The sequence below is a fragment of the Oncorhynchus nerka genome, linkage group LG12, assembly GCF_034236695.1.
Source record: "Oncorhynchus nerka isolate Pitt River linkage group LG12, Oner_Uvic_2.0, whole genome shotgun sequence".
Lineage (NCBI taxonomy): Eukaryota > Metazoa > Chordata > Actinopteri > Salmoniformes > Salmonidae > Oncorhynchus > Oncorhynchus nerka.
Genome location: NC_088407.1, coordinates 12,330,787 through 12,354,653, shown reverse-complemented (window position 1 = coordinate 12,354,653; position 23,867 = coordinate 12,330,787). Strand labels below are relative to the sequence as shown.

Here is a 23,867-nt window from a genome sequence, read left to right as displayed (position 1 = left end):
TACATTAATTTGGGGGCCGGTCGAAAAGCATTAAACATGTAGGGCAATTTATCTAGCTGGCTTGCACTTGCTGTCCTATCTAGCTGGTTTGCACTTGCTGTCCTATCTAGCTGGCTTGCACTTGCTGTCCTATCTAGCTGGCTTGCACTTGCTGTCCTATCTAGCTGGCTTGCACTTGCTGTCCTATCTAGCTGGCACTTGCTGTCCTATCTTGCTGCTGTCCTATCTAGCTGGCTTGCACTTGCTGTCCTATCTAGCTGGCTTGCACTTGCTGTCCTATCTAGCTGGCTTGCACTTGCTGTCCTATCTAGCTGGTTTGCACTTGCTGTCCTATCTAGCTGGTTTGCACTTGCTGTCCTATCTAGCTGGCTTGCACTTGCTGTCCTATTTAGCTGGTTTGCACTTGCTGTCCTATTTAGCTGGTTTGCACTTGCTGTCCTATCTAGCTGGCTTGCACTTGCTCTCCTATCTAGCTGGCTTGCACTTGCTGTCCTATCTAGCTGGTTTGCACTTGCTGTCCTATCTAGCTGGCTTGCACTTGCTGTCCTATCTAGCTGGCTTGCACTTGCTGTCCTATCTAGCTGGTTTGCACTTGCTGTCCTATCTAGCTGGTTTGCACTTGCTGTCCTATCTAGCTGGCTTCTAGCTGGCTTGCACTTGCTGTCTATCTAGCTGGTCCTGTCCTATCTAGCTGGCTTGCACTTGCTGTCCTATCTAGCTGGCTTGCACTTGCTGTCCTATCTATCTAGCTGGCTTGCACTGCACTTTGCTGTCCTATCTAGCTGGCTTGCACTTGCTGTCCTATCTAGCTGGTTTGCACTTGCTGTCCTATCTAGCTGGCTTGCACTTGCTGTCCTATCTAGCTGGCTTGCACTTGCTGTCCTATCTAGCTGGCTTGCACTTGCTGTCCTATCTAGCTGGCTTGCACTTGCTGTCCTATCTAGCTGGCTGGCTGCACTTGCTCTCCTATTTGGCTTGCACTTGCTGTCCTATCTAGCTGGCTTGCACTTGCTGTCCTATCTAGCTGGCTTTTGCTGTCCTATCTTGGTTTGCACTTGCTGTCTATCTAGCTGGCTTGCACTTGCTGTCCTATCTGTCCTATCTAGCTGGCTTGCACTTGCTGTCCTATCTATCTGCTGGCTTGCACTTGCTGTCCTATCTAGCTGGCTTGCACTTGCTCTCCTATTTAGCTGGCTTGCACTTGCTGTCCTATCTAGCTGGCTTGCACTTGCTGTCCTATCTAGCTGGCTTGCACTTGCTGTCCTATCTAGCTGGCTTGCACTTGCTGTCCTATCTAGCTGGCTTGCACTTGCTGTCCTATCTAGCTGGCTTGCACTTGCTGTCCTATCTGGCTTGCTGGCTTCTAGCTGGCTTGCTGTCCTATCTAGCTGGCTTGCACTTGCTGTCCTATCTAGCTGGCTTGCACTTGCTGTCCTATCTAGCTGGCTTGCACTTGCTGTCCTATCTAGCTGGCTTGCACTTGCTAGCTAATTTGTCCTGGGATATAAACATTGAGTTGTTATTTTAACTGAAATGCACAAGGTCCTCTACTCCGACAATTAATCCACACATACAGCGGTCAACCGAATCGTTTCTAGTCATCTCTCCTCCTTCCAGGGTTTTTCATATTTGAACTTATACGGTGATTGGCATCTAAACGTTCATATTATTACCACGACAACCAGCAACACAGTTCGTCTTTCAATCACCCACGTGGGTATAACCAATGAGATGGTACCTGCTTCTATAAACCAATGAGGAGATGGCACGTAGGTACCTGCTTCTATAAACCAATGAGGAGATGGCACGTAGGTACCTGCTTCTATAAACCAATGAGGAGATGGCACGTAGGTACCTGCTTCTATAAACCAATGAGGAGATGGCACGTGGGTACCTGCTTCTATAAACCAATGAGGAGATGGCATGTAGGTACCTGCTTCTGTAAACCAATGAGGAGATGGGAGAGGCGGGACTTGCAGCGCGATCTGCGTCAGAAATAGAACTGACTTCTATTTGAGCCCTTGGCAACAGCAGAAGCTTGTTGAAGTGCGTGAGCAGTGTGGGAGCAATAATTGAATTAACATAGATTCCTAAATTTATTTTGCAACACTCGCGCACGCGACGCGAGCGGTGTAGTCAGGGTATTGCGAAGATGTGGACCAATAGCAAGAGAGGGAGTGTGGTGATGTAATGTCCACAACTAAAGAACCAATGTGGAATCTGAAAAGGCAGGTATCCCATGAGCATGATAGTGTACTTACTACGTGTACGTGCTAACAGAAAGGAACGAGGTGGGTAGATAACTGTCATTGTAGCAAAGTATTTCGAAACTAAAACATTCGATTGCTTAAAAGTTTCTTTAGTTTTTGTTCTATTAGCCATACAATACATACAATACATACAAATGGGCCATAATTGATTTTGGCCCCATAGGCCTGGCATATTCCAACTTTCAAGGAGCTTTACGTTTTGAAAATCTGCATCTCTGCCCAGTCTGGCAAGAGTGGCATCCCTAGTGGCTCTGCAAGCGAAGAGAGGGTCTTCCCCACTGCTGTTCTGGTCTGTTCTGTTCTGTTCTGTTTTGGCCTGTTCTGGCCTGTTCTGGCCTGTTCTGGTCTGTTTTGGTCTGTTCTGGCCTGTTTTGGTCTGTTCTGGCCTGTTTTGGTCTGTTCTGGCCTGTTTTGGTCTGTTTTGGTCTGTTCTGGTCTGTTCTGGTCTGTTTCTGGCCTGTTCTGTTCTGGCCTGTTCTGGCCTGTTCTGTTCTGGCCTGTTCTCCAGACACCATCACATGAGCCTGAAGACACACGCTCTGGACAAACTGCTGTTTCTAAACATGAATTCAAAGTCAATGTAGAGACTATTAAGGCATTTAAATAAAAGAAACATGTAATTTGTATTTAAGTCACAGTCTAATATGCGCTATTTATAGACTACGATTTAATACAACACAATGTAGTGTAAATGCTGAGCCTTAATGTTCCTGTTTCTCTACCAGCCTAGAGTGTCACACTCACTATCACAATGGCTGTCTATGTAGAGTATAACCTTGAAGTAATACAGCCTAAATCATTCATTTTTGTGCCTTCTTAGGCTTCCTGTCTGGCTCCTGACCTACTTAGAGTGTTAATATGCTGTTTTGATGGGGGCGGCAGGGTAGCCTAGTGATTAGAGCGTTGGGCCAGTAACCGAAAGGTTGCTAGATTGAATCCCCCGAGCTGACGAGGTAAAAATCTGTCGTTCTGCCCCTGAACAAGGCAGTTAACCCACCGTTCCTAGGCTGTCATTGTACATAGGGATTTGTTCTCAACTGGACGTTTTAATGTTCTGATTGGGGGAGGGGAAGCTGATCCTAAATCTGAAGCTTGGGAAAGCTTCACACCGGAGGAGGATGGACTTATGGTTTCGGTGCCTATGTACTTCTTTCAGTCTCTCTCTCTCTCTCTCTCTGTCTCTCTCTGTCTCTCTCTGTCTCTCTCTGTCTCTCTGTCTCTCTGTGTCTCTGTGTCTCTGTCTCTGTCTCTTTCTATTTCTCTCTGTCTCTGTCTCTCTCTCAGGGTCTTCTGCCAGGGGGCGTGGTCAGGGAGACAACAAGGAGGATTCTGGGAGGAAAGGATCTGGCAGCTCGGCCAAAGTTTTGACCAGCCCGCTGGTCTCTGACCGCAAGAAGAGTGCCACACCCTCTACCGTGAGCACACACACCACTCTACTCTACACCACTCTACTCTACACCACTCTACTCTACACCACACCACTCTACACCACACCACTCTACACCACACCACTCTACACCACACCACTCTACACCACACCACTCTACACCACACCACTCTACACCACATCACTCTACTCTACACCACTCTGCACCACACCACTCTACACCACTCTACTCTACACCACTCTACTCTACACCACTCTACTCTACACCACACCACTCTACACCACTCTACTCTACACCACACCACATCACTCCACACACACCACTCTACACCACACAACTCCACACACACCACTCTACACCACTCCACTCTACACCACTCAACACACACAATTCCACACACACCACACCCACACCACTCTACACCACTCCACACACAACTCCACACACCACTCTACACCACTCCACACACAACTCCACACACCCACTCTACACTCTACACCACTCCACTCTACACCACTCAACACACACAATTCCACACCTCCACACACACCACACCCTCCACACACACACCACTCTACACCACTCCACACACACCACTCCACTCTACACCACTCCACACACACCACTCCACTCTACACCACTCCACTCCACACACCACTCTACACCACTCTACACACACCACTCCACACACACCACTCCACTCCACACACACCACTCTACACCACTCCACACCACTCTACACCACCACTCCCTCCACACACCACTCCACACACCACTCTACACCACTCCCACACACCACTCCACACACACCACTCCACACACCACTCCACACACCACTCACACACCCACTCCACACACCACTCCACACACCACACACCACTCTACACACACCACTCCACACACACCACTCCACACACACCACACCACTCTACACCAATCCACTCCACACACACCACTCTACACACACCACTCTACACACACCACTCTACACCACCACACCACTCTACTCCACACCACTCTACTCCACACCACTCTACTCCACACCACTCTACTCCACACCACTCCACTCCACAGTCGAGTTATGGGTGCATGGTTTAGATTCATGTGTTGTTGACATTGTTCTATACCACAATTATACCCTGTCCTCTTGCCTCCCCCCTCTCGCCTCTCTCTCCCCCCTCGATCTCTCTCTCTCCCCCCTCGATCTCTCTCTCTCGCCTCTCTCTCTCTCTCTCTACAGAATAGCATATTGTCGGGTCGCAGCAGAAACTCCCCTCTCACTGAGAGAGCTTCGCTGGAACAGGGGGTACAGAACGGCAAGGACAGGTACACAAACACACACACACAGAGAGAGAGCTTGGCTCTGGCCGGCATGCAGCTGTTCCCCAGGGATGGTCAGCCTTCCTGGGCGTGAAAATCATCCATCGCTGGACGAGGATTAGTAGACTAGGATTACTGGCTACACGACAGGCTGATTGACACACGCAAAGATGGACACACACACCCTTCTCTTCCTCCCTTCACTTCTACCTGTAGGGAGGGAGAAACACTGTCTCTCCCTGCCGGTACCCTACTGTCTCTCCCTGTCGGTACCCTACTGTCTCTCCCTGCCGGTACCCTACTGTCTCTCCCTGCCGGTACCCTACTGTCCCTCCCTGTCGGTACCCTACTGTCTCTCCCTGCCGGTACCCTACTGTCTCTCCCTGCCGGTACCCTACTGTCTCTCCCTGCCGGTACCCTACTGTCTCTCCCTGCCGGTACCCTACTGTCCCTCCCTGTCGGTACCCTACTGTCTCTCCCTGTCGGTACCCTACTGTCCCTCCCTGTCGGTACCCTACTGTCCCTCCTGCCGGTGCCCTACTGTCCCTCCCTGTCGGTACCCTACTGTCTCTCCATGCCGGTACCCTACTGTCCCTCCCTGTCGGTACCCTACTGTCTCTCCCTGCCGGTACCCTACTGTCCCTCCCTGTCGGTACCCTACTGTCCCTCCCTGTCGGTACCCTACTGTCTCTCCCTGCCGGTACCCTACTGTCTCTCCCTGCCGGTACCCTACTGTCCCTCCCTGTCGGTACCCTACTGTCTCTCCATGCCGGTACCCTACTGTCCCTCCCTGTCGGTACCCTACTGTCTCTCCCTGTCGGTACCCTCCTGTCCCTCCCTGTCGGTACCCTGCTGTCCTCCCTGCCGGTGCCCTGCTGTCTCTCCCTGCCCCTACTGTCCCTCCCTGTCGGTACCCTGCTGTCCCTACTCCCTGCCGGTACCCTGCTGTCTCTGTCTCCCCTGCCGGTGCCCTCCCTGCTGTCTCTCCTGTCTCCCTGCCGGTGCCCTACTGTCTCTCCCCTGCCGGTGTCTGTCTCTCCCTGCCGGTCTCTCCCTGCTGTCTGTCTCTCCTGCCGGTGCCCTGCTGTCTCTCCCTGCCGTGCTGTCTCTCCCTCCCTGCCGGTACCCTGCTGTCTCTCCCTGCCGGTACCCTGCTGTCTCTCCCTGCCGGTACCCTGCTGTCTCTCCCTGCCGGTACCCTGCTGTCTCTCCCTGCCGGTACCCTGCTGTCTCTCCCTGCCGGTACCCTGCTGTCTCTCCCTGCCGGTACCCTGCTGTCCCTCCCTGCCGGTGCCCTGCTGTCTCTCCTGCCGGTACCTGCTGTCTCTCCCTGCCGGTACCCTGCTGTCTCTCCTGCCGGTGCCCCTGCTGTCTCTCCCTGCCGGTACCCTGCTGTCTCTCCCTGCCCTGCTGTCTCCTGCCGGTGCCCTGCTGTCCCTCCCTGCCGGTGCCCTGCTGTCTCTCCCTGCCGGTGCCCTGCTGTCTCTCCTGCCGGTGCCCTGCTGTCTCTCCTGCCGGTGCCCTGCTGTCTCCTCCGGTGCCCCTGCTGTCTCCCTGCCCCTGCTGTCTCTCCTGCTGCCTGGTCTCTCCCTGCGGTGCCTGCTGTCTCTGCCGGTACCCTGCTGTCTCTCCCTGCCGGTACCCTAATGTCTCTCCCTGCCAACTAGCTGTCTCTCCCTGCCGGTACCCTGCTGTCCCTCCCTGCCGGTACCCTGCTGTCTCTCCCTGCCGGTACCCTGCTGTCTCTCCCTGCCGGTACCCTACTGTCCCTCCCTGCCGGTACCCTGCTGTCTCTCCCTGCCGGTACCCTGCTGTCCCTCCCTGCCGGTGCCCTGCTGTCTCTGTCTCTCCTGCCGGTACCCTGTCCCTCCCTGTCCTCTCCCCTGCCGGTGCCCTACTGTCCCTCCTGCCGGTGCCCTACTGTCTCTCCCTGCCGGTACCCTGCTGTCTCTCCCTGCCGGTGCCCTGCTGTCTCTCCCTGCCGGTGCCTGCTGTCCCTCCTGCCGGTACCCTCCCTGCCGTCCCTGCTCCTCTCCCTGCCGGTACCCTAATGTCTCTCCCTGCCGGTGCCCTGCTGTCTCTCCCTGCCGGTACCCTGCTGTCCCTCCCTGCCGGTACCCTACTGTCTCTCCCTGCCGGTACCCTAATGTCTCTCCCTGCCAACTAGCTGTCTCTCCCTGCCGGTACCCTAATGTCTCTCCCTTGCCAGCTCTGTCCTCCCTGCCGGTACCCTACTGTCTCTCCCTGTCCCCCCCCCTGCCAACTAGCTGTCTCTCTACCGTTCCGACTGTCAGTTCTCTTCTCTCGCTAAAACAGATGCACACACACACACAGACACATACACACAGACTCATACACACACAGACACATACACATACACACAGACACATACACATACACACATACACATACACACAGACACATACACATACACATACACATACACACAGACACATACACATACACACAGACACATACACACAGACACATACACACAGACACAGACACACACACATACACACACACACATACACACACACATACACACACACACAGACACATACACACAGACACACAGACACATACACACAGACACATACACTCAGACACACACACACAGACACATACACTACAGACACAGACACATACACACAGACACATACACACAGACACATACACACAGACACATACACACAGACACACACACACAGACACATACACACAGACACACACACACATACACATACACTCAGACACATACACACAGACACATACACACAGACACATACACACAGACACACATATACACACAGACACAGACACACATACACACAGACACAAACACACAGACACAAACACACAGACACATACACACAGACACATACACACAGACACATACACACAGACACATACACACAGACACATACACACAGACACATACACACAGACACATACACACACACACAGACACATACACACAGACACATACACACACACAGACACATACACACAGACACAGACACACACAGACTCATACACACAGACTCATACACACAGACTCATACACACAGACTCATACACACAGACTCATACACACAGACTCATACACACAGACTCATACACACAGACACATACACACAGACACACACACACACACAGACTCATACACACAGACACATACACACAGACACATACACACAGACACATACACACAGACACACACACAGACACACAGACACATACACACAGACTCATATACACACACACACACACACACACAGACACATACACACAGACACATACACACAGACACATACACACAGACACATACACACAGACACATACACACAGACACATACACACAGACACACAGACACATACACACAGACACACACACACACACACAGACACACATACACACAGACACACAGACACATACACACAGACTCATATACACAGACTCATATACACACAGACACATACACACACACACACACACAGACACACAGACACATACACACACACTTCAACCTGCCATAGGCTGTATGTGTCCACTATGGATTAACCACGGTTGGAGTTTGAGTCAGTGAATTCTGCCCATTCTGGAATCATAAAAATCAAATCACATTATTTTGAATTAGTTCACTTCATATTGACGTCGTTGTTATAAAATGAGCATCTTAAACAGACACGTTTTAAAATGATTCTTATAAAATGTTTTGATTGTAAATCTATGGAATTGTATGTTTCACATAATGTGGAAGTGCTCTCCGCCCTGGTTATCAGGCTTCATCATTTAAATGACACCTTATTCCCTCGGTAGTACACTACTTATGATCAGGAGCACTAACCCTCCATGGAGCACTAACCCTCCATGGAGCACTAACCCTCCATGGAGCACTAACCCTCTATGGAGCACTAACCCTTAACCCTCCATGGAGCACTAACCCTAACCCTCCATGGAGCACTAACCCTCTATGGAGCACTAACCCTCCATGGAGCACTAACCCTAACCCTCCATGGAGCACTAACCCTCCATGGAGCACTAACCCTAACCCTCCATGGAGCACTAACCCTCCATGGAGCACTAACCCTCTATGGAGCACTAACCCTAACCCTCCATGGAGCACTAACCCTCCATGAGGCACTAACCCTCCATGGAACACTAACCCTAACCCTCCATGGAACACTAACCCTAACCCTTCATGGAGCACTAACCCTAACGCTCCATGGAGCACTAACCCTCCATGGAACACTAACCCTGACCCTCCATGGAGCACTAACCGTCCATGGAGCACTAACCCTGACCCTCCATGGAGCACTAACCCTGACCCTCCATGGAGCACTAACCCTGACCCTCCATGGAGCACTAACCCTGACCCTCCATGGAGCACTAACCCTAACCCTCCATGGAGCACTAACCCTAACCCTCCATGGAGCACTAACCCTAACCCTCCATGGAGCACTAACCCTGACACTCCATGGAGCACTAACTCTGACCCTCCATGGAGCACTAACCCTAATCCTCCATGGAGCACTAACCCTCCATGGAGCACTAACCCTAACCCTCCATGGAGCACTAACCCTGACCCTCCATGGAGCACTAACCCTCCATGGAGCACTAACCCTGACCCTCCATGGAGCACTAACCCTGACCCTCCATGGAGCACTAACCCTGACCCTCCATGGAGCACTAACCCTGACCCTCCATGGAGCACTAACCCTGACCCTCCATGGAGCACTAACCCTAACCCTCCATGGAGCACTAACCCTCCATGGAGCACTAACCCTGACCCTCCATGGAGCACTAACCCTAATCCTCCATGGAGCACTAACCCTCCATGGAGCACTGACCCTGACCCTCCATGGAGCCCTAACCCACCATGGAGCACTAACCCTGACCCTCCATGGAGCACTAACCCTGACCCTCCATGGAGCCCTAACCCTGACCCTCCATGGAGCACTAACCCTAATCCTCCATGGAACACTAACCCTGACCCTCCATGGAGCACTAACCCTGACCCTCCATGGAGCACTAACCCTGACCCTCCATGGAGCACTTAACCCTAATCCTCCATGGAGCACTAACCCTAATCCTCCATGGAGCACTAACCCTCCATGGCTCATGGTCTATAGTAGTGCACTATATAGGGAATAAGGTGTCATTAGACTTAAAGGGATTTAAGTGACTCTTTCGATGTTGATTTGATACGTGTGTGTCCCAAACGGCACCCGACCCGCTTTATATTTACCCTGGTCTAAAGTAGTGCACTATATAGGGAATAGGGTGACGTTTTGGACACATCCCATGTCATGTCATTAACCTAAATACAGTGTGGAGTTGTCCTCCCTTCCCCACTCCCTCCCTCTCTTCTCCCTCTTCCCCTCCCCCCCTCTCTCCCCTCCCTCCCTCCCTTCCCCTCTCCCCCTCCCTCCCTCTCTCTCTTCCCCCTCCCTCCCTCTCCCATCTCTCTTCCCCCTCCCTCCCTCTCCCATCTCTCTGTCTGTCTGTGTCTCTCTCTCTGTATAAAGGGATTAGTGATGGAATATTAACTGTGGTGTTGTAAAGATCTGCAGACTGCCTCTAGTAGTCTTCACACACACAACCTCTAGTCCTCAGCCTGAATAAATACAGTTATTTCCCCACCACAAGCCATGCTAATCCCTGTCTGTCTGTCCTCTTGGCTATGTATGGCTGTTCTGTCACTATGTAATCAGCAGTCTGTTGCTTTGACCTCCATTGAACCTCCTCTCTTTCTCTCTCTGTGTGTGTGTGTGTGTGTGTGTGTTTAAGCTCTTGTCAACAACTCTCTACTTCTGCTCCCCTGTATTTGTTAGTCTATTTCTACTCTTTTACTCCTGTCCTCTCCCCTCCTCCCTCCCTTTCTCCTCTCTCTTCCTCGCTTACCCTTCCCACCCACTCCCTCACCTACTCCCTCCCCTTTTCTCCCTCCCCTTCTCTCCTCTCCTTCTCTCCTCCCCTTATCTCCCTCCCCTTTTCTCCCTCCCTTTTCTCCCTCCCCTTTTCTCCCTCCCTTCTCTCCTCTCCTTCTCTCCCTCCCCTTCTCTCCCTCCTTCTCTCCCTCCCCTTTTCTCCCTCCTTCTCTCCCTCTCCTTTCTCCCTCCTTCTCTCCTCTCCTTCTCTCCCTCCCCTTCTCTCCTCTCCTTCTCTCCCTCCTTCTCTCTCTCCTTCTCTCCCTCCCCTTCTCTCCTCTCCTTCTCTCCCTCCCCTTCTCCCCTCCCCTTTTCTCCCTCCCTTCTCTCCTCCCTTCTCTCCTCTCCTTTTCTCCCTCCTTCTCTCTCTCTCCTTCTCTCCCTCCCTTCTCTCCTCTCCTTCTCTCCCTCCCCTTCTCTCCCTCCCCTTCTCTCCTCCCTTCTCTCCCTCCCTTCTCTCCTCTCCTTCTCTCCTCCCCTTATCTCCTCCCTTCTCTCCCTCCCCTTCTCTCCTCTCCTTCTCTCCTCCCCTTCTCTCCCTCCCCTTTTCTCCCTCCCCTTTTCTCCCTCCCCTTCTCTCCTCCCTTTTCTCCCTCCCCTTCTCTCCTCTCCTTCTCTCCCTCCCCTTCTCTCCTCTCCTTCTCTCCCTCCCCTTCTCTCCCTCCCCTTCTCTCCTCCCTTCTCTCCCTCTCCTTCTCTCCCTCCCCTTCTCTCCTCTCCTTCTCTCCCTCCCCTTCTCTCCTCTCCTTCTCTCCTCCCCTTCTCTCCCTCCCCTCTCCCCTCCCCTTCTCCTCCCTCCCCTTCTCTCCCTCCCTTCTCTCCTCCCTTCTCTCCCCCTCCCCCTCCCCTTTTTCTCCCTCCCTTCTCTCCTCCCCTTCTCCCTCCCCTTCTCTCTCCCTCTCTCCCTCCCCTTCTCTCCCCTCCCCTTCTCTCCTCTCCTTCTCTCCCTCCCCTTCTCTCCTCTCCTTCTCTCCCTCCCTTCTCTCCTCTCCTTCTCTCCCTCCCCTTCTCTCCTCTCCTTCTCTCCTCCCCTTCTCTCCCTCCTTCTCTCCCTCCCTCTCTCCTCCTTCTCTCCCTCCCCTTCTCTCCCTCCCTTCTCTCCCTCCCCTTCTCTCCCTCCCCTCTCCCTCTCCTTCTCTCCTCCTTCTCTCCTCTCCTTCTCTCCCTCCCCTTCTCTCCCTCCCCTTCTCTCCTCCTCCCCCTTTCTCTCCCTCCCCTTCTCTCCTCCCCTTCTCTCCCTCCCCTTCTCTCCTCCTTCTCTCCTCTCCTCTCTCCTCCCTTCTCTCCCTCCCCTTCTCTCCCTCTCCTTCTCTCCCTCTCCTTCTCTCCCTCCCTTCTCTCCCTCCCTTCTCTCCCTCCCCTTCTCTCCCTCCCCTTCTCTCCCTCCTTCTCTCCTCTCCTTCTCTCCTCTCCTTCTCTCCTCTCCTTCTCTCCTCTCCTTCTCTCCTCTCCTTCTCTCCTCTCCTTCTCTCCTCTCCTTCTCTCCTCCCCTTCTCCTCCCCTTCCTCTCCTCCCCTTCTCTCCTCTCCTTCTCTCCTCCCTCTCCCTCTCTCCTCCCCTTCTCTCCTCCCTTCTCTCTCTCCTTCTCTCCTCCCCTTCTCTCCCTCCCCTCTCCTCCCCTTCTCTCCTCCTTCTCTCCTCTCCTTCTCTCCTCTCCTTCTCTCCTCTCCTTCTCTCCCTCCCCTTCTCTCCTCTCCTTCTCTCTCCCCTTCTCTCCTCTCCTTCTCTCCTCTCCTTCTCTCCTCTCCTTCTCTCCTCCCTTCTCTCCTCCCCTTCTCTCCCTCCCCTTCTCTCCTCCCCCTTCTCTCCTCTCCTTCTCTCCTCTCCTTCTCTCCCTCCCTTCTCTCCTCCCCTTCTCTCCTCCTTCTCTCCTCCCTTCTCTCCTCCCCTTCTCTCCTCCCCTTCTCTCCTCTCCTTCTCTCCTCTCCTTCTCTCCTCCCTTCTCTCCTCCTTCTCTCCCTTCTCTCCTTCTCCCTCCTTCTCTCCCTCCCCTTCTCTCCCTCCCCTTCTCTCCCTCCTTCTCTCCTCTCCTTCTCTCCTCTCCTTCTCTCCCTCCTCTCCCTCTCCTTCTCTCCCTCTCCTTCTCTCCCTCCCCTTCTCTCCCTCTCCTTCTCTCCCTCCCCTTCTCTCCCTCCCCTTCTCTCCCTCTCCTTCTCTCCCTCCCCTTCTCTCCTCTCCTTCTCTCCTCTCCTTCTCTCCCTCCCCTATGCTGAAAGTGTTATGTTTTGCAGCTCCTAACCATGCTTATCCCTTCCACGCCCTGCCCGCCCTCACACACTCCTGTCATGCATGTGTGTGTGTGTGTGTGTGTCGGGCGCTCCCCTCCCCCTACCAGCCTGAACACCCCCGGGTCCCGAGCCTCCACCTCGTCTGCTGCTGCCATCCTCTCCTCTTCCTCCTCTTCCTCCCGTCCCCGCCAACACAAGTCCCTGTCCACCTCCAACCACCCCTGTCCGCCTCCCGGCCCTGACTTCCACGCACTGCACCACCGGCCCAGGCAAGTGGCCTCTAACCCCCTTACTACACCCTGCTAGACCCCCTCCCTGAAACCCCGGGTCTGGAGGAGAGAGGGAGGGAGAGCGAGGGGGATGGAAAGAGAAATTGAGGATGGTTTTTCAGAAGCAGGAAGAGTGGAGAGACGGACAGAGGAGAGGGGGGGGGGAGGACGGACGGACAGTGGGGAGGGACAATGGAGAGAGAGGGAGGGACAGTGGAGAGAGAGGGAGGGACAGTGGAGAGAGAGGGAGGGACAGTGGAGAGGGAGGGAGGGACAGTGGAGAGGGAGGGAGGGACAGTGGAGAGGGAGGGGAGGGACAGTGGAGAGGGAGGTGGGGACAGTGGAGAGGAGGTGGGGACAGTGGAGAGAGAGGTGGGACAGTGGAGAGAGAGGGGGACAGTGGAGAGAGAGGGAGGGACAGTGGGAGAGGAGGGAGGGACAGTGGGAGAGGGAGGGAGGGACAGTGGAGAGAGGAGGGAGGGAGAGAGGGAGGGAGGGACAGTGGAGAGAGAGAGAGGAGGGACAGTGGAGAGAGAGGGAGGGACAGTGGGGAGAGGGAGGGACAGTGGGAGAGAGGGAGGGACAGTGGGAAAGTGGGGAGGGAGGGACAGTGGAGAAGGAGGGCGGGAGGGACAGTAGGAAGGTGGGGAGGGACAGTGGAGAGAGAGGGAGGGACCGTGGGAAGGTGGGGAGGGAGGGACAGTAGGAAGGTGGGGAGAGAGGGAGGGACCGTGGGAAGGTGGGGAGGGGGGGACCGTGGGAAGGTGGGGAGGGAGGGAGGGACAGTGGAGAAAGAGGGAGGGAGGGACAGTAGGAAGGTGGGGAGGGACCGTGGAGAGAGAGGGAGGGACCGTGGGGAGGGAGGGAGGGACAGTGGAGAAGGAGGGAGGGACCGTGGGAAGGTGGGGAGGGAGAGAAGGTGGGACAGTGGAAAATGTATAAACCCTTGGTGTGCTCTTTCTCAATTAGTCTTTTGGTGATTCCTCACCACCTCAACCATATTGGAGAAGGTCCTCACCCCTTCTGACCTTCTTCTCCATTGGGTTTTCAGAAGAAGACGAGGAGATAGGATGCAAGCAATTGAGACAATATGATTGAGAAAGAGCCTGAGAGAGTGAAGGGAGGGAGTTTTCTGACTGAATGATCAATGCTTCCATGTTGTGATATCTGTCCTCTCACCCAACCAACGCCAGATTGACCCAGTCGTACCGTAGCATTTATCTTATTTGACATTTTGAAGAATGAAATCTCTTGAGATGCACAATCTCATTTTCAAGTGTCCAAATATATATTTGAACCTCTGCTACAACTACTAATACAACTAAGTACCGAAATAATATATACATATTTAGTAATATCTTAACATGGTGATGTTTCTATTAGCTTACAGTTTGTTCTGAACATTTGAAATTAAATTGACTGTGTGATTATTATTGTTTTAAATGCCCTGATTTGTAGGAAACATTATTCCAGTCAGTTGATTTGTATAGGAAACATTATTCCAGTCAGTTGATTTGTGTAGGAAACATTATTCCAGTCAGTTGATTTGTATAGGAAACATTATTCCAGTCAGTTGATTTGTATAGGAAACATTATTCCAGTCAGTTGGGCCTTTTGTATCTGAAAGATGTTCCCTTGGAATTTGTCATCGCTGCTGTGGCTGACAGGAGTAGCGTGAGTCTTGTAAAGTTAGGTGTTCCTTAATTAATATATACAGGGACATTTGAAGTTGATACATTTAGAAAATAAATTGGTACCAATGCGGTTGTCTACTTTTGTGGAGCGACAGTCCATTTAGTGATTCAGACAATGTCTTTATAATGGCATCCAAGAATGGATTCGCAAATTATTGACAGAGGTTTGGAGTAGGGTTGTGAAAGTTTAAACGAAATTGGGATGTTTAACGTTAAGAAAAATCCCTAATGGAAACTTTGTTGTTGTTGTTCTTTTTGTTGTTGTTGTTGTAGTTGTTGTTGTTGTTCTTTTTGTTGTTGTTGTTGTTGTTCTTTTTGTTGTTGTTGTTGTTGTTGTGTTCTCGAAGTACAGCAACTAATCAGTCTCAACCATTCCAAAAATACTAAATCTTAGGAGTCGATTCCTAGCAGAAGATTTGTTTTCTTTCTTCTAAATGTCTTGGTAAAGACATTTACATACTTATTGTTTTAGGAGAGAGTGGTCTGCGAGATTATTTTTATTGACAGTTCTGGTCACCTAGTGATGGTCATGGCTAGAAGGGATCCAGCTTTTGTCAACCTACTGCGTTCTCCTAACCTGCTACGAAAATGCAAAATATGAATTTTATTTGGAAAAATGTGCATCCTTTCGAGTCGTAATGCCTAGAGGTGGACGTTAGTCCCGCTTCAGAAGCACCTTTCGTATACATGCCAAGTAAAGGACCCGTTCACTGGCGCTTCGAAACTGTCAACAGAAAAGGTTTTGTGTCTTGTTGGCATTTTAAAAAGCCGTAGTGTCCCCTTAGACAAACAAACTTCATTATCCGACTGTAGCGGTAGGCCTGTATGACTGTGGTAGATATAACTACTTTATCTGACTGTAGCGGTAGGCCTATATTACCGTGGTAGATATAACTACTTTATCTGACTGTAGCGGTAGGCCTATATTACCGTGGTAGATATAACTACATTATCCGACTGTAGCGGTAGGCCTATATTACCGTGGTAGATATAACTACATTATTCGACTGTAGCGGTAGGCCTATATTACCGTGGTAGATATAACTACATTATTCGACTGTAGCGGTAGGCCTATATTACCGTGGTAGATATAACTACATTATTCGACTGTAGCGGTAGGCCTATATTACCGTGGTAGATATAACTACATTATCTGACTGTAGCGGTAGGCCTATATTACCGTGGTAGATATAACTACATTATTCGACTGTAGCGGTAGGCCTATATTACCGTGGTAGATATAACTAATAAACTGTCCCTTACCCCATCTGTTTTTTTAATATTCTCTAGGTGTTTCCAGGTCTCCCTCGATACCGATAGGCCACTGCTGGAGTTGCACATGTTTCATATATACCAACTACCACAGTAGGAAATTTATAACACATTTGGTATGTAGACTTGTGTTGTCCATAATACACTACACAGTGTGTGTCTGTGTGCAGTGCAGTTATGTCGGGTTGTTTCCTGGAGACCCCTTAGCAACGCAGGGTACAGAACGCACAAAACAGAAGAAAACTGTTGATAAAATAATAGAAATAAGACTCAATTAGTTGTTCTTATTGTTTAATTTTAATGTTTGTATCGTTTTGTACCTACTGAACACAGCCCAGGCTTAGTGTGTGTGTGTGTGTGTGTGTGTGTGTGTGTGTGTGTGTGTGTGTCTGTGTGTGTGGATTATACACCAACCAGTGTCCAGAGAGGGTTTAGCTATAGGTCTGCAGAGGCCAGCTGTACACAGGACTCACAGAGAGACAGACAAATGGACAGGCCAGCTGTCAGGTGTGTGTGTGTGTGTGTTCAGTGTGTGTGTGGGCAGGTGTGTGTGGGCAGGTGTGTGTGGGCAGGTGAGTGTGTTCAGTGTGTGTGGGCAGGTGTGTGTGTGTGTTCAGTGTGTGTGTGGGCAGGTGTGTGTGTTCAGTGTGTGTGGGCAGGTGTGTGTTCGGTGTGTGTGTGGGCAGGTGTGTGTGTTCAGTGTGTGTGGGCAGTGTGTGTGGGCAGGTGTGCTTACTGACTTGATCTCTCTCCGACCCCAAACAACAGCTCTGATGGCTTTGTGGATTATCTAAACATCAGGAGACACACACACACTCTGGGGACAGACACACACACACACACACACTCTGGGGACAGACACACACACACACACTCTGGGGACAGACACACACACACTCTGGGGACACACACAAGCACACACACTCTGGGGACACACACAAGCACTCACACTCTGGGGACACACACAAGCACTCACACTCTGGGGACACACACAAGCACTCACACTCTGGGGACACACACACACACACACTCTGGGGACAGACACACACACACACTCTGGGGACAGACACACACACACACTCTGGGGACAGACACACACACACACTCTGGGGACAGACACACACACACACTCTGGGGACACACACAAGCACTCACACTCTGGGGACAGACACAAGCACTCACACTCTGGGGACACACACAAGCACTCACACTCTGGGGACAGACACTCACTCACTCTGGACACACACACACTCTGGACACACACACTCACACTCACTCTGGACACACACTCACTCTGGACACACTCACTCTGGACACACACACTCACACTCACTCTGGGGACACACACAAGCACTCACACTCTGGGGACACACACTCCTACACTGGGACAGAGACCTATTCATCCCGTTCTAGACTACCCCTCCATCATAGTAATAGATTTGGACACACACACTCCCACACGGGGACAGAGACCTATTCATCCCGTTCTAGACTACCCCTCCATCATAGTAATAGATTTGGGTGTGAAGGACTTGGCTGTGATCAACGTTGGAGGGTAGCAGCCGTTATTATTTTTAATTTAACGAGGCAAGTCGGTTAAGAACAAATCCCTATTTATAATGATGGGTCTAGGAACAGTGGGTAAACTGCCTTGTTCAGGGACAGAACGACAGATTTTTACCTTGTCAGCTCGGGGATTCGATTCATGCAACCTTTCGGTTACTGGCCCAATGCTCCAACCACAAGGCTACCTGCTGGTTACTGGCCCAATGCTCTAACCACAAGGCTACCTGCTGGTTACTGGCCCAACGCTCTAACCACTAGGCTACCTGCTGGTTACAGACCCAACGCTCTAACCACTAGACTACCTGCTGGTTACTGGCCCAATGCTCTAACCACAAGGCTACCTGCTGGTTACTGGCCCAATGCTCTAACCACAAGGATACCTGCTGGTTACTGGCCCAACGCTCTAACCACAAGGCTACCTGCTGGTTACTGGCCCAACGCTCTAACCACAAGGCTACCTGCTGGTTACTGGCCCAACGCTCTAACCACAAGGCTACCTGCTGGTTACTGGCCCAATGCTCCAACCACAAGGCTACCTGCTGGTTACTGGCCCAATGCTCTAACCACAAGGCTACCTGCTGGTTACTGGCCCAACGCTCTAACCACAAGGCTACGTGCAGCCCCATTATGCTACATTCTGTTATGTAGCCATGGTTGTGTGTGTGTGTGTGTGTGTGCGTGTGTGTGTGCGATCCAAATGTTTATATACAATTTCACTACTCTAATCCACCCCTCCATCTCCTCCTCTCCGTCTTCACCTCTCTCCGTCTCCTAACAGCACTCCCCACCAGAGACCACCTGGCGCGTCCCCCTCAGCCCACAATATCAGCAGCTCCGCGGTGACGGACCGGACCAACTTCTCCCGGGGGGTGGCCATCCGCAGCACCTTCCACGCAGGTAATATTGCATGTTATTATACTTCCCCACATGCTGTTCCAGCTCCGCGGCGATCAGGTTGAAGCTACTGAAGCACACCTGTGGTTCTCTGTGGTTCTCTGGTACTCTGTGCTGTTCTGGTACTCTGTGCTGTTCTGGTACTCTGTGGTACTCTGGTTCTCTGTGGTACTCTGGTTCTCTGTGGTACTCTGGTTCTCTGGTACTCTCTGATACTCTGTGGTACTCTGGTACTCTGGTTTTCTGTGGAACTCTGGTTCTCTGGTACTCTTATTTTTCCGATATTTTACCAGGTAAGTTGACTGAGAACACATTCTCATTTGCAGCAACGACCTGGGGAATAGTTACAGGGGAGAGGAGGGGGATGAATGAGCCAATTGTAAACTGGGGATTATTAGGTGACCGTGATGGTTTGAGGGCCAGATTGGGAATTTAGCCAGGACACCGGGGTACCTCTGGTACTCTGTGGTTCTCTGGTACTCTGTGGTTCTCTGATACCCTCTCTGGTACTCTGTGGTTCTCTGATACTCTCTCTGGTACTCTGTGGTTCTCTGATACTCTGTGGTTCTCTGATACTCTCTCTGGTACTCTGTGGTTCTCTGATACTCTCTCTGGTACTCTGTGGTTCTCTGATACTCTCTCTGGTACTCTGTGGTTCTCTGATACTCTCTCTGGTACTCTTGTGTTTCTCTGATACCCTCTCTGGTACGCTGTGGTTCTCTGATACTCTGTGGTTCTCTGATACTCTCTCTGGTACTCTTGTGTTTCTCGGATACCCTCTCTGGTACTCTGTGGTTCTCTGATACTCTTTCTGGTACTCTGTGGTTCTCTGATACTCTTTCTGGTACTCTGTGGTTCTCTGATACCCTCTGTGGTTCTCTGATACCCTCTCTGATACTCTGTGGTTCTCTGATACCCTCTGTGGTTCTCTGGTACGCTGTGGTTCTCTGGTACTCTATGGTTCTCTGATACCCTCTCTGGTACTCTGTGGTTCTCTGATACCCTCTCTGGTACTCTGTGGTTCTCTGATACTCTCTCTGGTACTCTGTGGTTCTCTGATACTCTGTGGTTCTCTGATACTCTCTCTGGTACTCTGTGGTTCTCTGATACTCTCTCTGGTACTCTTGTGTTTCTCTGATACCCTCTCTGGTACGCTGTGGTTCTCTGATACTCTGTGGTTCTCTGATACTCTCTCTGGTACTCTTGTGTTTCTCGGATACCCTCTCTGGTACTCTGTGGTTCTCTGATACCCTCTCTGGTACTCTGTGGTTCTCTGATACTCTTTCTGGTACTCTGTGGTTCTCTGATACCCTCTGTGGTTCTCTGATACCCTCTCTGATACTCTGTGGTTCTCTGATACCCTCTGTGGTTCTCTGGTACGCTGTGGTTCTCTGGTACTCTATGGTTCTCTGATACCCTCTCTGGTACTCTGTGATTCTCTGATACTCTCTCTGGTACTCTGTGGTTCTCTGATACCCTCTCTGGTACTCTGTGGTTCTCTGATACTCTCTCTGGTACTCTTGTGTTTCTCTGATACCCTCTCTGGTACTCTGTGGTTCTCTGGTACCCTCTCTGGTACTCTGTGGTTCTCTGATACTCTCTCTGGTACTCTGTGCTTTTCTGGTACTCTGTGCTTTTCTGGTACTCTGTGGTTCTCTGATACTCTGTGGTTATCTGATACTCTCTCTGATACTCTGTGGTTATCTGATACTCTCTCTGGTACTCTGTGGTACTCTGTGGTACTCTGGTTCTCTGATACCCTCTCTGGTACTCTGATACCCTCTCTGGTACTCTGGTTCTCTGATACCCTCTCTGGTACTCTGATACCCTCTCTGGTACTCTGTGGTTCTCTGATACTCTCTTTGGTACTCTGTGGTTCTCTGATACTCTCTCTGGTACTCGGTGGTTCTCTGATACTCTCTCTGGTACTCTGATACTCTCTCTGGTTCTCTGGTACTCTGTGGTTCTCTGATACCCTCTCTGATACTCTCTCTGGTACTCTGATACTCTCTCTGGTACTCTGATACTCTCTCTGGTTCTCTGGTACTCTGTGGTTCTCTGATACTCTGTGGTTATCTGATACTCTCTCTAGTACTCTGTGGTTCTCTCTGGTACTCTGTGGTTCTCTGGTACTCTGTGGTTCTCAATGGTTCTCTGTGGTTCTCAATGGTTCTCTGTGCTTCTCTGGTGCTTTGTGGTTCTCTGTGGTTCTCTGGTACTCTGTGTTCTCTGGTACTCTGTGGTTCTCTGGTACTCTGTGGTTCTCTGGTACTCTGTGCTTCTCTGGTACTCTGTGCTTCTCTGGTACTCTGTGGTTCTCTGGTACTCTGTGGTTCTCTGATACTCTGTGGTTATCTGATACTCTCTCTAGTACTCTGTGGTACTCTGTGGTTATCTGTGCTTCTCTGGTTCTCTGATACTCTCTGTGGTTCTCTGGTTCTCTGTGGTTCTCTGTGGTTCTCTCTGGTACTCTGTGGTTCTCTGGTACTCTCTGGTTCTCAATGGTTCTCTGTGCTTCTCTGGTTCTTTGTGGTTCTCTCTGGTTCTCTGTGCTTATCTGATAATCTGTTGGTCTCTGGTACTCTGTGGTTCTCTGGTACCCTGTGGTTCTCTGGTACTCTATGGTTCTCTGATACCCTCTCTGGTACTCTGTGATTCTCTGATACTCTCTCTGGTACTCTGTGGTTCTCTGATACCCTCTCTGGTACTCTGTGGTTCTCTGATACTCTCTCTGGTACTCTTGTGTTTCTCTGATACCCTCTCTGGTACTCTGTGGTTCTCTGGTACCCTCTCTGGTACTCTGTGGTTCTCTGATACTCTCTCTGGTACTCTGTGCTTTTCTGGTACTCTGTGCTTTTCTGGTACTCTGTGGTTCTCTGATACTCTGTGGTTATCTGATACTCTCTCTGATACTCTGTGGTTATCTGATACTCTCTCTGGTACTCTGTGGTACTCTGTGGTTATCTGTGCTTCTCTGGTTCTCTGATACTCTCTGTGGTTCTCTGATACCCTCTCTGGTACTCTGGTTCTCTGATACCCTCTCTGGTACTCTGATACCCTCTCTGGTACTCTGTGGTTCTCTGATACTCTCTTTGGTACTCTGTGGTTCTCTGATACTCTCTCTGGTACTCGGTGGTTCTCTGATACTCTCTCTGGTACTCTGATACTCTCTCTGGTTCTCTGGTACTCTGTGGTTCTCTGATACCCTCTCTGATACTCTCTCTGGTACTCTGATACTCTCTCTGGTACTCTGATACTCTCTCTGGTTCTCTGGTACTCTGTGGTTCTCTGATACTCTGTGGTTATCTGATACTCTCTCTAGTACTCTGTGGTTCTCTCTGGTACTCTGTGGTTCTCTGGTACTCTGTGGTTCTCAATGGTTCTCTGTGGTTCTCAATGGTTCTCTGTGCTTCTCTGGTGCTTTGTGGTTCTCTCTGGTTCTCTGGTACTCTGTGGTTCTCTGGTACTCTGTGGTTCTCTGGTACTCTGTGGTTCTCTGGTACTCTGTGCTTCTCTGGTACTCTGTGCTTCTCTGGTACTCTGTGGTTCTCTGGTACTCTGTGGTTCTCTGATACTCTGTGGTTATCTGATACTCTCTCTAGTACTCTGTGGTACTCTGTGGTTATCTGTGCTTCTCTGGTTCTCTGATACTCTCTGTGGTTCTCTGGTTCTCTGTGGTTCTCTGTGGTTCTCTCTGGTACTCTGTGGTTCTCTGGTACTCTCTGGTTCTCAATGGTTCTCTGTGCTTCTCTGGTTCTTTGTGGTTCTCTCTGGTTCTCTGTGCTTATCTGATAATCTGTTGGTCTCTGGTACTCTGTGGTTCTCTGGTACCCTGTGGTTCTCTGGTACCCTGTGCTTCTCTGGTACCCTGTGGTTCTCTGGTACTCTGTGGTTCTCTGGTACTCTGGTTCTCTGGTACTCTGGTTCTCTGGTTCTCTGTGGTTCTCTGTCAGTGTCGTCTTGCATCACACTCATCTGCTGTGCTGCTGGTGGCGCTGTCAGTTTAAATGTTTTTATCTCTAACTGGGACGGTCAGCAGAGAGAGGCCTCTAACTGGGACGGTCGGCAGAGAGGGGCCTCTAACTGGGACGGTCAGCAGAGAGGGGCCTCTAACTGGGACGGTCAGCAGAGAGGTGCCAGAGACCAGCAGGGTTCTCCGGGGGCGCCAGTCTCCCCCTCCCTCAGCCACTTTTCTAACTTCCCTCCCTCCCTCCCTCTCACAGGACAGCAGAGAGGTGCCAGAGACCAGCAGGGTTCTCCTTACTGCGGGGCTCCCCCTCCCTCAGCCACTTTTCTAACTTCCCTCCCTCCCTCCCTCTCACAGGACAGCAGAGAGGTGCCAGAGACCAGCAGGGTTCTCCGGGGGCGCCAGTCTCCCCCTCCCTCAGCCACGGCAACAGCCAGACCAGAAGACCTGGGGCCACCGGTATCTTCTCCAAGTTCACCTCCAAATTCGTACGCAGGTGAGACAAGGTGGAGGAGGGAGGTGGAGCGGAGGACAAAGTTGAGATGAAATGGAGAAAATGGGGTTGGTGAGTGAGAGAGGAGGGGAGAGAGGTAGTCTGGGGTTAGGTGGGTAAAGATAATGGAGGGTTTTGACTGATTGACCGGACTGACTGACTGACCGGACAGACTGACTGACCAGACTGACTGACTGACCAGACTGACTGACTGACCAGACTGACTGACCAGACTGACTGACCAGACTGACTGACCGGACAGACTGACTGACCGGACAGACTGACTGACCAGACTGACTGACCTGACTGACCAGACTGACTGACCGGACAGACTGACTGACCTGACTGACTGACCGGAGTCTCTCCTGTCCTCTACCTACCCAGTGAGTCCCTCTCCTGTCCTCTACCTACCCAGTGAGTCCCTCTCCTGTCCTCTACCTACCCAGTGAGTCCCTCTCCTGTCCTCTACCTACCCAGTGAGTCCCTCTCCTGTCCTCCTGTCCTCTACCTACCCAGTGAGTCTCCCTCCTGTCCTCCACCTACCCAGTGAGTCCCTCTCCTGTCCTCTACCT

The 23,867-nt window shown here is 51.4% G+C and overlaps 1 protein-coding gene across 1 annotated transcript in view; it reads left to right on the top strand.

The window, feature by feature from the left end:
- mark2b (MAP/microtubule affinity-regulating kinase 2b) overlaps positions 1-23,867 on the top strand; it is a 105,901-nt gene that overhangs the window by 47,708 nt on the left and 34,326 nt on the right. Inside the window, exons 13-17 of the mRNA XM_065025240.1 lie at positions 3,555-3,685; positions 4,899-4,984; positions 13,248-13,409; positions 18,720-18,838; positions 23,160-23,298. Of these exons, the coding sequence (XP_064881312.1) occupies positions 3,555-3,685; positions 4,899-4,984; positions 13,248-13,409; positions 18,720-18,838; positions 23,160-23,298 (637 nt within the window). The remainder of the gene's footprint in view (positions 1-3,554; positions 3,686-4,898; positions 4,985-13,247; positions 13,410-18,719; positions 18,839-23,159; positions 23,299-23,867) is intronic.